Source organism: Lepisosteus oculatus, chromosome 1, assembly GCF_040954835.1.
Source record: "Lepisosteus oculatus isolate fLepOcu1 chromosome 1, fLepOcu1.hap2, whole genome shotgun sequence".
Taxonomy (NCBI): domain Eukaryota; kingdom Metazoa; phylum Chordata; class Actinopteri; order Semionotiformes; family Lepisosteidae; genus Lepisosteus; species Lepisosteus oculatus.
This window is the reverse complement of record NC_090696.1, coordinates 39,176,596-39,190,801: the sequence shown is the minus strand read 5'-3', so window position 1 is coordinate 39,190,801 and position 14,206 is coordinate 39,176,596. Positions and strand designations below refer to the sequence as shown.

Below are 14,206 nucleotides of genomic sequence, written 5' to 3'. Positions count from 1 at the left end.
ATTAGGAAATTCTGTATAAACTGGAAAGGAAATTATAAAAGGGTGGGTAAACACATGGCGGATGCCATTTAATGTACACTTATTGTAAGTGAAGAGTATAATACAGATGTAGCAAAAACATAGTAAGCCATAAATTTAAAATGGTACTTGAAGCTGCTTATGAAACTTATCTAGGCATCTGTGTTACAGATGATCTGTGATCACCTAGATATTCTATACAGTTTGAGGAAAAACAAAAAAGATTAACAGAATTTGAGGTCATATAGTTATTACAGTGTACAGTTAATATAGTATAATTGAAACAGAGAAATGTTATTATTACAATGGATTCATGGGACTCTAATAATATTTTGTATATTTTAGATGACTGCATTACAAAATAAATTTCTGTTCTGGTATCAGTAAATAGAACACCAACTGGATTCACTTCTAGTCTTAAAGGTGAATGGTAAACTAACAGGTTAAAACAATCTTTTGTATCATTAATAGAGAAGACTATGAGTGAAGCTGAATAAAGTATTCAAAATCCTAAATGTTTTTGACAAGGTCAACCCTACGGATGTCTACAGAATCAGTGAAACATGAACATAAATGGAAACAAAGGAGAGATGCATGTAAAACTGACAACATAAAATACTTTTTACAAAAAAAAACTCTGGGAGTCTGGAACAAGGTACAGTTTGTTATTTCTTATTTCGTGACATGGATGGATGTGATCCCTTGCTATTAAAAATCAAATGGGTTTAATCTAATATCCTCATGTCTGTAACCTTTCTTATTTTCCCAGACTAGTATGAGATTGAAAAATAATTTGTTTTTTTACGGATTGTATCCTTATACATTATTTCTATTTCAGGTTTCAGAATCCTTTTCAAAACATTTTTAATGTAATATGTAATCAAAGCACAGGCAACTGTAACACGTTTCAAATTAAACGAAAATTATAATAATTCACTGTAAACCTATATAAAGCACAACATTATATGAGTTGTCTGTGTCTATCTAGCACCTGTTAGAGGTATTCAGTTGTTCACTTGAAAAGGGTGGAACGCACTGTTTTAAAAAGTATTGGTTACTAATTTGGTTTAAAAGAGCTGACATCTGATAGCTGAGTTCTAATAATAGGAAAATTGTTGAGGATGTCATTATACAGTACATTGCAAAAGAAGTTATCGGGTTTCTCTGTAACATATGTTAGATGCAAAATTACTGGCTTTAAATTTCTTTTTTTTTAAGATTTTTGTAAGTCATTTAAAAACATACAATTTACAAATAGAAATGTGAAATATGAATATTTTCCTTTAAATACAATTCTCTACTCATGTTGTCTTTAAAATTCTCTCTGAGCATCACTTACACAACATAAAGGCATCCAAAAATCCTGTGGGATTTCAGTGTGGATTCAGTAATTATTCTGTATTGTGATTGGGATTCAAATACAGAAACCCAGAGCAAACACATGCAAGACAACTCTACTAATTAATTTGGCTTAAGGTATTTGGCCACTGAGCCCTGTTACACTTAAATTAGTGTATTTCAGTACAGTATGTATAAAGTATGCTTGGACAATGTGTTCATATTTCAGAATATCCTTATATAATCAGAAACAGACAGTACTGAGTTTGTGTTCAGTAACAGCATTTTAATTTTCAAAATTATAACACCCATATTTTACTTATCTCTGACTCATATAAGAGTTCAGTTGTTGTTTTCACTTTTCAGAATGCAATTTCAATTTCATTCGACGTGAGGTGGGGCTGGACCATATGCTTATGTGGGTTTCCTCCAGATCCCCTGGTTTCCTTCCACAGTACAAAGAAATACTGGTAGTTTAATTGGCTTCTTTATTAGGATCTCGGAAGTTTAATTCTTATTATGGTATACAGTACGCGTGTGTGTGTTTGTGTCTGTGTGTTCCCTGCAATGGACTGGCATCTCATCCACAGTGTACCCTGCTTTGTAACCAATGCGGCTCCAGTTCCCCCATAACACTGTATTGGATAAAGCAGTTAGATACTGGAATGATGAGATGGAGCTGTAACAGTTGGATGGCACTTAATTTCATTGACAGTCTTTTTCTGAGCAACACGCCTCTTGGCCTGGTCATCATCTACTTAAATAAAAGCTTATTAAATGCACATTCTGTCTTGATTTTACCGTCAAGACGACCTGGATCATGAGGCAGCATAAGAATGATTCTTGCCAGACAGTCATAAAACATGACAAATGCTTGGCTTAAATTAAACTAAAATGAGCATGTAAGCACATATCCCCTGGTTTAACTCTCTTGTATTAGCTCCCTGTGGATTTCTGAATAAAATTCAAAATACTGCTGCTCACCTTTTATGGTTTGGCTCCTGTCCTGACTATATCAGTGAACTATCAATCTCCCTGTACACCTACATGCTGTTTGTGATCTTTGGACTCTGGCATTCTTTCAGTCCCAAAAATGAGGCTCAGGGCCCTTGGAGACCATGATTTGTGTTCTGTTGATTCAGGACTGTGGAAAAATCTCCTTACCCAAATTAAATCCTGCAAGTCAGTCAGCACTTTCAAATCCTGAATTAAAGCTCACTTTTATATATCAGCATTTAATTCTGTTTAACGTACTGTATGAATTTGTGTCTTCATTGTTTGCCTTTGTCATGCAATATTGTAAAGTGCCTTTGAGATGTTACAGTATGTCCTAAAAAATCTCCCAACCCAAATAAGATCTTGCAAGTCAGTCAGCACTTTCAAATCCTGTCTTAAAACTAATTTTTATATATCAGCATTTAATTATTTTTAACTTACTTAGATAAAATTATCTTCATTGTTTATGCCTTTGTCTTGTGATATTCAAAGTGCCTTTGAAGTGTTATGTCATGAAAGAAGCTACTGTATATAAAATATATAATTATATATCACTGTTTATTTGGAACTACTGTAGAAGCAGTCAAGAGGATGGCCTGGTACATGAGATCTTCTGATGTCAGCCTTGTTGAGCATGGCATAGCAAAGCAACCCAGGACCAAATGGGGCTCAAGGATGACTATAACTAATTATGAACTCTAAAAATGTTTATGCTATGTGTTTTCTGGGATGTTAATATTGTAACGCAACGGGGGCTCAGGCGGGCGCCCTTGCCGCATCTGGTCGGCCCCATCCCGACTGGAGGCTTGAACCCGGGACTCCCGCGTCTCTCTGCAGCGACCAAGCCCCGTGAGCTAAAGAGAGATCTCTCTACAGCCCAGTAGCTGTAGTCCTGCTATCACAGGGAAGGGCGGTGACATCACCTGCTCTGGTACGCCGGCTCTTACACAGTGCCTGTCGGCCATAAGCATTACAATATGCTTTTTTTTCAACTGATCATGGTCAATCACCAGAATTTACTCCTTATTCTATTCATATCTGACCATAGTTTTCTCAGACCTTTGTGAGGTGGCATTTTCTATCATTAACGATTAATGAATTTATGTCTTCTTTTTATTAAATGTGGATTTTCTTTAAGATAATAAACTAAAGGACTTTTTAACCTGAAAATACATTGCTGTAACATGCATATTATACTTATCATTATATCAATTCAAATGAAAAATGTAATATTTAATCATTTAAACTGTCTGCATTTTTGGTTCACTGATTTGGTTCCAAAGGAGTTCCTAAAAATCTCAATAAAGAATATAAATGTTGCGACAAATTGTAAAGCCATTTACCTGTACCAAACCGGCATTACAAAACAAAGAACAAGTACATTTTATCTCCTAAAATACTTAAGTTCTACACGTGTCATAAAGCAATAAACTTTGCTTGTTACTGAAAGTAGTGAAAGTTGCTCAGCAGATGAATAACAATGAGCATTGTTGAGGGCTCTGAGGGGCCGCGCAATTGAATAGCTCTGTTGAGTCTGAGATCCGCGGGAGCTAATTGAATGAATGATAATGAGACAGACAAGGCAGCAGATGCTCGCGTGCCTTTACAACACCAGTCCTAACGACGCATTCCACCAACACAAACTTTTGAGTGATGTTCTGGCACCCTGCAGTTGGTCTGAACCTCATCTCGGCTACGTTCCACCTGCTAGATCTATTGTTAGAAGGCACCCCTTCATTTTAATAACAAACTTCAATGCCCTTGTTTACAATGACTTTATTGCACCAGGACAGGAATACTACGTCTTTCGAAGGGCTAACTGATGCTGTAACAGTCTACATGTCAAGCAGTGCTTGGCAACTTCTTCGAAAAGCAAATGCGATATACCGAACGTCTGATATCCAGATTAAGAATGTTTTGCTGTGTTAATTGCCATTATGTAATGCATATGGTAACCCTACTAGTATTTGATGTTGTCAGACCCTTCCATAAACATTGTGCCCAAGTTGTTGAATATTCTATAAAAAGTTAGGTTTCGTACATCTGAAATTAAATTTTCTCATAAATCAACATTGTATTGGTGTTTATCCTAATGTAAATTAAATCATTAGAAAAAATAAAAGCTAGGATATGTTTTATCATGGCTTTTTAAGGGGAATTTGTAAAACTTATTTACCTATGCTCTAAACCTAAAACTGTACACACAAATGCGTTAAAAAGTTTAATCGAGGGGAAAAAAATCAATGTTTTAAGAACAAACAGAAAAACGTATTTGCTAACACAAGCCTGTTTGAAAAATGTTTATTAATTAGTCACTGCATCTGTAATTCCTTTTTGAATGAACTTATTGAGACCCCAAAAGTGCTCAGTAAACATTCTTTTCACTATTTCAGGGTGTTAACACAGAAAATTGATGGTCTCTTTCGGAAGGAACCATGTCTAAATTTATTACGTCTGCATCTGCTTTCAGAACGTCTGAAGTTATTTTCTCTTTTTTTTTTTCACCAGCGGACAATGTTCTTGAAATACCCTGTCTAACTTGTTTAAACCCAAATTGATTTCAACTTCTTTGTGCCAGGAATGTGATCAGCACCTAGTTCGTATAGCAGTAATTGCATTACTGCTTTGAGCTTGCTCTACGCTTTGGAGTAAAGATGCAAAAGAACCAGACCATCGGCCCGTATCTAACTTTATTAAATCTCATCAGTGATAGCTCCTGGTTCTCAGTAACGTTTTAGTAGCTCTGTGTAACGTTGTGAAGTATGAAAAGTACTGTATATTCAAAGCGAACAAAGTTCGCGTTCGTGACAAGATCTGAGAGGCTGATGGGCAAAAAACGATCTGACTGAGTTGCCGTATTGTAAAATTATACCATACTAAATGTGAATCCAGCTTCACATTTCTAAAATATAAATGGAACCTGAAAAGAAACGTTGTCCACATCTAGAGAGTTTGTATTGCAAGCGATACTTTATTCACAATGTGTTTTTTCTCAGTAACCTGTCAGGGTTATGTCACGTTATTTTACGTTTTTACAGGCTACACTGTAAAACAAATATTTAGTAAAATTGTTCTGTTCTGTAGTAATCATCTGGATAAACGTGCAAAGTAGATAACAACAAAGATCGCTTTAATTGGCCATTACATCCTATAATGACTAAAGTAAAGATATCATTCATTTATATCAGCACAAGCAAGTATGGCTCATGCTAAATTCTGTTTGGGGAGATAAGTTGAACATAATGGTTGAAAAACACTTGCACTCAATAATGATACCTCTTAAAAGGTCTTAATTGAATTGATCTCATCGTGCTGGTGACAAATCATAATGACGAACTATCAGCTCTTAGCAGTGTGTAAATAAGGACGTTTGCGAAAAGAACAGAAAGTAAATAAGTAGGCTGTTAGAAAATAAAACGTCCCAGACATTTTAGCATTATGCGCTTTACTTCTGATATTTTTAGTCATCTAACAAGTATCGTTTTATATTTATAGTAAAGAAAAACAAATCAATGTAACATAAACTGAAATCCTCTGTAATTGAATGTTATGGCTCCAAGGGAAAGATCTGTGCATTTGAGGCCAAACATATTTGCTTTGGAATAAAAAAAAAATCACTTAAGACGTTGGTGCTGTGAAGTAAAAAGCTTTGAAAGTTTCCTAACAGGAGGGTGCTTTCGGGGCAGCGTAGCTTTCCTTTTCACTTGGAAACACTCACGTGCCAGAGGGGAAAGCACAAAGAGGAACCTATATTAAGGCAACGTAGCTGCACGTGTGGTTCTTCGCACTTCTTTTGTGTTCCTTAAGTCTGTCATGTCAAAGGGGGTGAAATAGGAAAAGTCAGTTACTGTACTCTGTTTTAACGATACACCCGTTTTTTAAACACAGCCTTTATAATGAATGGGTAGGAAAGAGTTTAGTGTATATTTAGTACTTCTTGATTTTCACAGTAGGCTATAAAACATAATGAGCTAATGCAGAAGCAGGGCTGCTGCACAGCTGACGTCACATAAAAAAACTTGCTTTTGGTAGATCTACCCTCCTGAACAAAGTACAAAAGACAAAAAAGATCTGGATGACATATGGTATAGAGGATTGATTTCTCTCCAACGGGACTATCAATAAAAAATAAATCCTGTTAATTTCAGGTTATGACACTAAATGCGGGTTAAAGTAAGCCATTTCTTTCAATTATGAGATGAAAAGAAGTTGCTGTTGGAGTTTACAAAAATGTTTTGGGAAGATTTATAAACGCTCTTGGAAAGCAGAGCGTGAACTAATGGAATTAGATTATCTCTGAATCACGATCTCAATGGGCACTAATTCCCCATTGGTGTTTTAAAGGGGGTTTGCTCAGAGCTGAATTGATGTAATTATTGGGTTGGATTGTTGGAGACTCACGCCAGATGGCCATGGGTTTCTAAAGCCCCAGTTGCTCATGTTTGCTTTTTAAGTCTGCATATAGGATGCTAATTCAGGGATCAGAAATCTGAAAGAGCTCCAAAGTTGTAAAACAGTATTATTCATGGGGACAGAATGTTCATCGGCGTGACCCAGTACTAAATACATTCATTAGAACGGATTCTTTTCACTACGATTAGTAACACGGCTGGATTCAGATAGAGGAGACAATGGCATGTAAAACGCATGTGAAATGTTAGAAAGGGGGAAAAAAGAGAGAGGAGTTCATGCCGCGATTTTGTTTTTCATTTTTACACTGGAATCGTCTTAGTGCATTCTCAGTTTCTCTCACGCAACACAAGCAAGATCAAGAGAGAAAAGGAAAGCTGGGACTGAATGGTCTGGTCTGAACGATGTACCAGAGAGCATACACGATTTTTTTTACACATCTGACCAACATCCAAAATGTTTCCCCAAACCTTCTGAAATACCCCTTTAGAAATGTTTTCCACATCAATGGTAATTCAGATGTAGCCATTAACATTGAAATTAGGTAAGGTAAAGCAAGTTATCCATGTATACTTGTTGCGCCTTGGTTTAATACATCACACACTGAAGCGCCACGACCCACTTTAAAGAAAGAAAGTTAGCTGCTTTTAAAGTTTCAAAACGATTGCCTTCATGCACATAATTTATTCGCATTAGATATTCTCAACTTGAACGAGTTAATAAAAAGGCATTAAACATGATTCCTGTTTTTCTCTTTTCGAACGCACCCACCCTTAACAACAACATTCTAACATTATCATGGAAATAACTTGTCGCACAACACAAAGGCAACAACAGCGATAATAATAATAATAATAATAATAATAATAATAATAATAACCTAGATTGTGTTAAACCATAAAAATTTCACAGGGACTATGAGTAGACGTCATTGGCGTAGACATCATTAAAGAACAAGGGAAAATCTCCTAAATAAAAGTTTGTCTTGAGCAATTTGTTTCAGCTTTTGTTCAGGCACGCTCTGAGAAAGTGAATTCAAAAGGGCGGGGTCTGGTCCTGTAGTCCTTTGTAAATCAATAGCTGCTCTGTTTTGAGTGGTCTTCGGGAGGCTATAGGGGCAGCACTTGATTTGGGTAGCGCCGTGAGTGTGTTGAAGAAAAGCTGCAGTTTTAGATTGGGGCGGGCTATCTGGGACAGTCAGTCTGCAGAAAAGCATCACAGAAGGCAGGAGTTCTCTGCTGGGCGAACACGAACTGTAGTTGTTCTTCTTACGGATGCTTATGTGGATGCGTGTGCAACAGATCTGTCTACGCGAGCAATACTTTTCATAGAGAAGTTAAAATGTTTTTACATCAATAACACTTCAACGACCAAGCCTACGACCAAGTGTTTCATCTATAGGCTTCATTCTGTAAATCAGGGCGTTGTGCTACAGCAGAAGTTTAATTCGACTGGAAAAAAGAATCGTATGGCAAAATATTAAGATTTTTTTAGAGACCGAACTTTCAAAACCTGGTGGAATTAATATGTTCGTGGCTTAATACAGTTTTTCAAACCCCTTTTTTCCCCCGGGAGATATAAGCCTGTTGGAGATGATTTCCAAAATGAATTGCAGGAGGGGGAACGTATGTTTTTGCTTCTTATTTCTGAAACTACTTTTGGTGATCACGTTAACTCAGCATGTTTCAGGTAAGACGTTGAAGTATAAAGTGTATGAAGAACAGAAAGTAGGGACAGTAATTGCAAGACTTAAAGAAGATGTGTCTGATGTGCTATCGAAACTACCCAGTGACATTTCTTTGCGGTTCCGAGCTATGCAAAGGGGGAGCACGTCTCTGCTTTCTGTTCGTGAAGAAGACGGGGAAATCAGCATTGGGGCGAAAATTGACCGGGAACAGCTGTGTGAAAAAAACCTAAATTGTTCAATTGAGTTTGATGTTATTACTCTACCGACGGAACACTTACAGTTATTTCATATCGAAGTGGATGTGCTGGACATTAACGATAACTCACCACAGTTCTCTCGGTCCATTATTGCCATTGATATATCAGAAAGTGCAGCCGTGGGAACAAGAATCCCTTTGGACAGCGCTACAGATCCAGATGTTGCTGAAAACTCCCTTCACACTTACTCCTTGTCCCAGAATAACTATTTTACTATTGATGTGCGAACAAGGACTGATGGGGCCAAATACGCAGAGCTTGTTGTTGTTAGAGAATTAGACAGGGAAGTACAATCAAGCTATGAACTTCAGCTAATGGCTTCTGATAAAGGGGTTCCTCCCAAATCTGGCTCAACTCTTCTTAAAATTAGCATTTCAGATTCAAATGACAACAGCCCTCTTTTTGAAGAGCAATCTTATGTTATTCATCTACAAGAGAATTCACCTCTGGGATCTCTACTAATCGACCTCAATGCAACTGATCCAGATGAGGGCACTAATGGGAAAGTTGTCTATTCATTCAGTAGTCATGTGTCTCCAAAAATACTAGAAACTTTTAAAATCAATCCAGAAAATGGCCACCTAACTCTTTCAAAGCCAGTTGACTATGAAGCTTCTAATTCATATGAGATTGATGTTCAAGCTCAAGATCTGGGACCCAATTCAATTCCAGCTCACTGTAAGATTATTATTAAAGTGGTTGATGTCAATGATAATAAACCAGAGATTAATATTAATTTAATGACCCAGGGAAATGAAGAAGTGGCCTATATTTCCGAGGCAGCTCCCAAAGACACGTTTGTGGCTCTTATTAGAGTTGAAGACAAAGACTCAGGTTTGAATGGAGAAGTTATATGCAAGCTTCATGGTCATGGTCATTTTAAACTTCAAAAGACTCATGAAAAAAATTACATGATTCTAACTAATGCTTCCTTAGACAGAGAAAAGAGGTCTGAATACAGCCTGACAGTTATAGCAGAAGACAAAGGTATTCCAAGCCTCTCTACAATTAAACATTTTACTGTACAAGTTCAGGATGAGAATGACAATCCACCACATTTTGAGAAGAACAGATATGAAATTTTTAAGTCTGAAAACAATTCTCCTGGAGCCTATCTTACATCAGTGATGGCAAGTGATCCTGATCTTGGAGAGAATGGACAGGTTACCTACACAATTTTGGACACCTTTGTCTTGGGTAGCTCCATCACAACATATGTTACAATAGATCCATCTAATGGAGCCATCTATGCTCTCAGGAGTTTTGATCATGAAGATATCAGTAGAATTGTGTTTGTTGTGCAAGCAAGAGATGGAGGTGGCCACCAGCTCATTAGCAATACAACTGTGGTACTCACTATTTTAGATGAAAATGATAATCCACCAGTAATTGTTGTGCCACAGCTCCGTAACCATACTGCTGAAATATCTATCCCTAAATATGCTGATTTTGGACACTTAGTTACTGCTATTAGAGCAACAGATAGAGATACTGGTGTGAATTCTGAGTTAACGTGTCTTATTGTATCAGGCAATGAAGACAATATCTTCACCATGGACCCAAAGAAATGTGAGATATATACCAATGTTAGCATGGAAGACATTCCATATGAAGAAATTGAAATTACAGTTGTAGTTCAAGATAAAGGAGCTACAAAGCTCAGTGCCAAAGCAGTTCTGAAGTGTATTTTATATGAAAACACGGACAATCACTTCCAGCCAGCACCAACAGCCAGCAGCCAGCCTTCACTTGATGTATCAATGATTATTATTATTTCCTTGGGAGCTATTTGTGCAGTTCTGCTGGTCATTATGGTAATGTTTGCCACCAGGTGCAATAGAGAAAAGAAAGACACAAGATCTTATAACTGCAGGGTCGCTGAATCCACTTACCAAAATCACCCCAAGAAGCCCTCCAGACAGATTCATAAAGGAGACATCACTTTAGTGCCAACTGTGAATGGCACATTGCCAATCAGGTCTCATCACAGATCACCTTCATCGTCACCAACCATGGAGAGGGGTCAGATGAGTAGCAGGCAGAGCCATCACAGTCGACAGTCATTGAACAGCCTGGTGACCATATCTTCCAACCATATTCCAGAGAATTTCTCCCTAGATCTTGCTCACACCACCCCACCAGTTGAGGTAAGAAATCATTATTAAAACTTTTAGACTAATTTATAATATACATATGTGTACATATGTATATCAATTTTAAATATAAAAGACAGGTTTTGAAAACATCACTTTTTGATGTTTTTGTCTGCTCTCAAGTAACATGTTTTTTTTTCCTTTAAAAATCTCTGCTGGCAGTTGTGTAAAAGCCCACGATAAAATTCCTTTTTCTTTCATGCTTGGACAGTTAATATTTTTTTAATTGTTATTAACATTTAACATTTTCATTTGCATTAGTTTTCATACTCATTTTTCTCACTGTTTTGCATAACAAATTCATTCATTATTGTTTGTCATTTGTTCCATTAGTATTTATTTATTTTTATTTATTTTTAATATAGCAAGTCTCACAGCTTCTGTCCATGCTTCATCAGGGCCAGTACCAGCCAAGACCAAGTTTCCGTGGAAATAAATATTCAAGAAGCTACAGGTAATCATTATATAAGTTAATGAAATAGAATGTTTTAATTTAAGCAGTTTTTACAGGCTAGAGGTAAAACAACAATAACACATAAGGAGAATAAGAAAACAATGCTCCTTCAGCTACTTACTGTATACTGCATGATGTGAATATATCTACAGCCAAGTCACAGAATTCTTGTTTCTGTTAGTTGCAATTTTTTTAAGTCTGCTGTTACATTATAATTAATACTGAAAGTAACCAAACTAAACAAAGAATGCTGAAATTGTATTATCTGTTGTCAACACTTGTAGAAATGAATGTTTGTTGTTTGTTTTCTTTGTTTCTAAACTGAGTAATCTTTGAATATACAGACCAGTCAACTAAAGGATTAGTTGCCTTTCGAATCCAACTTTTAATTTGTGACTCATTGTAACTTTATATTTCAGTATATAACAATGTAATATCTCAAATTCAGAAAAGGAAAGCAGTTGCATTTTATATACGTTATTTTTTAATCTTTCAGATATGCTCTTCAGGATATGGATAAGTTCAGTCTAAAGGACAGTGGTCGGGGAGACAGTGAAGCAGGAGACAGTGACTATGACTTGGGAAGAGAGTCTCCCATAGACAGACTTCTGGGTGAAGGATTTAGTGATCTTTTCCTAACAGAGGGGCATCACAGACTTCATCCAGGTATGGTTAACAATGTAGAAACTTTCAGGTTATTAAAGTATTCTTCTAGTTTTTATTCCATGCATTTAAAAAATAAATTCACTGAACTCATCAATGATTATTAATTATAATTATAAACCCATTGAAAGTAAAATGGTTCTCAATTGAGTCACAATAATGGAAGATTAGGCTATATTCTTCCATTTTATTGGATTATAATTTCAAAAAGTTCTTCAGACAATTTAGACTATGTTTACAATCATTGTGGTTATTGGTTTACAAGAAATAACACTCAAGAAAATAGTGGACTTTTTAGCAGGTTTTCTTTTAAATAGCAGTTCTATTATACAGGCTTTTGACTAGCACACTTTCTTTGAAGGTCACAGTTCTTATCCTTCATTGTATGGTATGCTTTTCAAATAAGACGTTGTTTTTAAACCTGTTTGCTTCAAACAAAGCCAAATACGATTTTATTGAAGCAGAATTATTTATAAAACTTGATATAAGTGAAAAAAGTTTCATTGACTTGTGTTCTTGGTTGCCATACATTTATAGAAGTTTACACAATTTTACTATAGATAACAAAATAGTCAGTACACAAGTAATGAAAAACTGGAAAGGTCATGTATGGCTAAGAATAGCATTTTTGATGATTTGAGAAAGTTCTTAGATGGTTTGTGAGTTTTGAGTCATATTGGTACCCATTTTTGCACAGCCATGAAGCTATGCACAGAAGAATGCCGTGTTCTCGGGCACTCGGACCAGTGCTGGATGCCTCCATTACCCTCTCCAGCTTCATCTGACTATAGGAATAACATGTTTATTCCTGGAGAGGACCCTCAGCAGCCACCACTGGAAGAAGATCAGCAGTCAATAGATTCCAGTGACCGGAAAAAGAGCTTTTCCACCTTTGGCAAAGACTCAAATAGCTGTGGTGAAGAAGCAGCAGGTGACCTTTGCAGCACTTCTCTCCTCTCTGAAATGAACACCGTCTTCCAGCGCTTGTTGCCTCCATCACTGGACTCTTATGTGGAGTGCAATGAAGTGGAGAGAACAAACTCTCTAGAACGTAGGAAGGGACATTTGCCAGGAAAGTCTTTAACATACCCTCAGGGGGTGGCAGCCTGGGCAGCTAATACCCATTTCCAAAACCCAGGAAGTAGTATCGGGCCAACTCAAGTGAATCACATGAGTTCTCAGCCCCCCTTTAAATGGCTGCCAGCCATGGAGGAAATCCCAGAAAACTATGAAGAGGATGACTTTGATAATGTCCTCAACCAGCTTCAGGTGAATCGTAGTGACAGTAGGCATGAAATAATGGATGCCAGTGAGCTGGTTGCTGAAATAAACAAACTTTTACAAGATGTTCGGCAGAGCTAAGACATGGGAATGGACCCTTTTTATTTTTTCCATATTAATGGAAATGAAGAAAGCAAAGAGAAATTATCATTTAGTTGCATTTATAATGTAAATGTGTCTTTGAACGCTAATTATTTGAATATGTTGTATTTTATTGTTCGGTACACAGTGTACACAATGTGGGTGTAATTATCTTTGTATTTTAAAAATACATTTGTACTCTTTATATTTATATATGTATATATATACAGTAATTATTCAAAAGTCTATTTTTATATTATTAATGCATGTTGTAAGCAAATTTTGAAAATGTCTGAAAATATGAATTTAAATAGTTCTTTTTTTAATTTTTTCTGCAAATTTAAAATATTTAAGGGGCACAATTCTTTGTAATGTGACGTGGGTGGGTGGAGGAAGATGTCTAATGTTTGATAATTTGTTTAATAAAAACATTCAAACTTGTGAACAAAATTCAGTGAGGATTGAGTCCTGTTGTAATGAAAGTACAAAATATGCATTTGGTAATATCAGTGGTGTGAAAGTGATCACCATTTCTTGATACAAATATACGTTTTAGAAGGAATTAATCAATGGGAATTTAAAATGTATTAATTGCATATATAGCACTTCTAATTCCAAAGGATCCAAAAGCACTTAACATACTGTATGGAAATCTTAATTCACTACTGAAATGCTACACCCAACATCCCCATTACATGGCATGTCTCGCCATTTGAATTAAAGGGGAACTTTAGGGTGACTAGATTGTGGAACAATACCTTGGAATTGTTAATGGCTAAGGATAAGGACACCATCTCAAGACTCAGTTACATCTCACTATTCAATACTTCAATACTTAAATCTTTAAGTGGGTTTAGAAGAAGAGATT

General features: G+C 36.3%; 1 protein-coding gene across 2 annotated transcripts; it reads left to right on the top strand.

Moving 5' to 3' along the window:
• The first annotated feature begins 7,847 nt into the window (after positions 1-7,847).
• Positions 7,848-13,788, top strand: LOC102698748 (protocadherin-18). Of its 2 annotated transcripts, none has more exons than XM_015344748.2 (4): positions 7,848-10,853; positions 11,258-11,313; positions 11,810-11,979; positions 12,674-13,788. In XM_015344748.2, exons 1-4 carry the CDS (start codon positions 8,355-8,357, stop codon positions 13,336-13,338), a joined length of 3,390 nt encoding a protein of 1,129 aa, XP_015200234.2. In that variant the 5' UTR covers positions 7,848-8,354; the 3' UTR covers positions 13,339-13,788. The 2 variants fall into 2 exon arrangements, with proteins under 2 accessions (XP_015200234.2, XP_006629762.3); XM_006629699.3 differs by having other exon boundaries at positions 7,849-10,853; positions 11,225-11,313.
• The last annotated feature ends 418 nt before the right edge of the window (positions 13,789-14,206 follow it).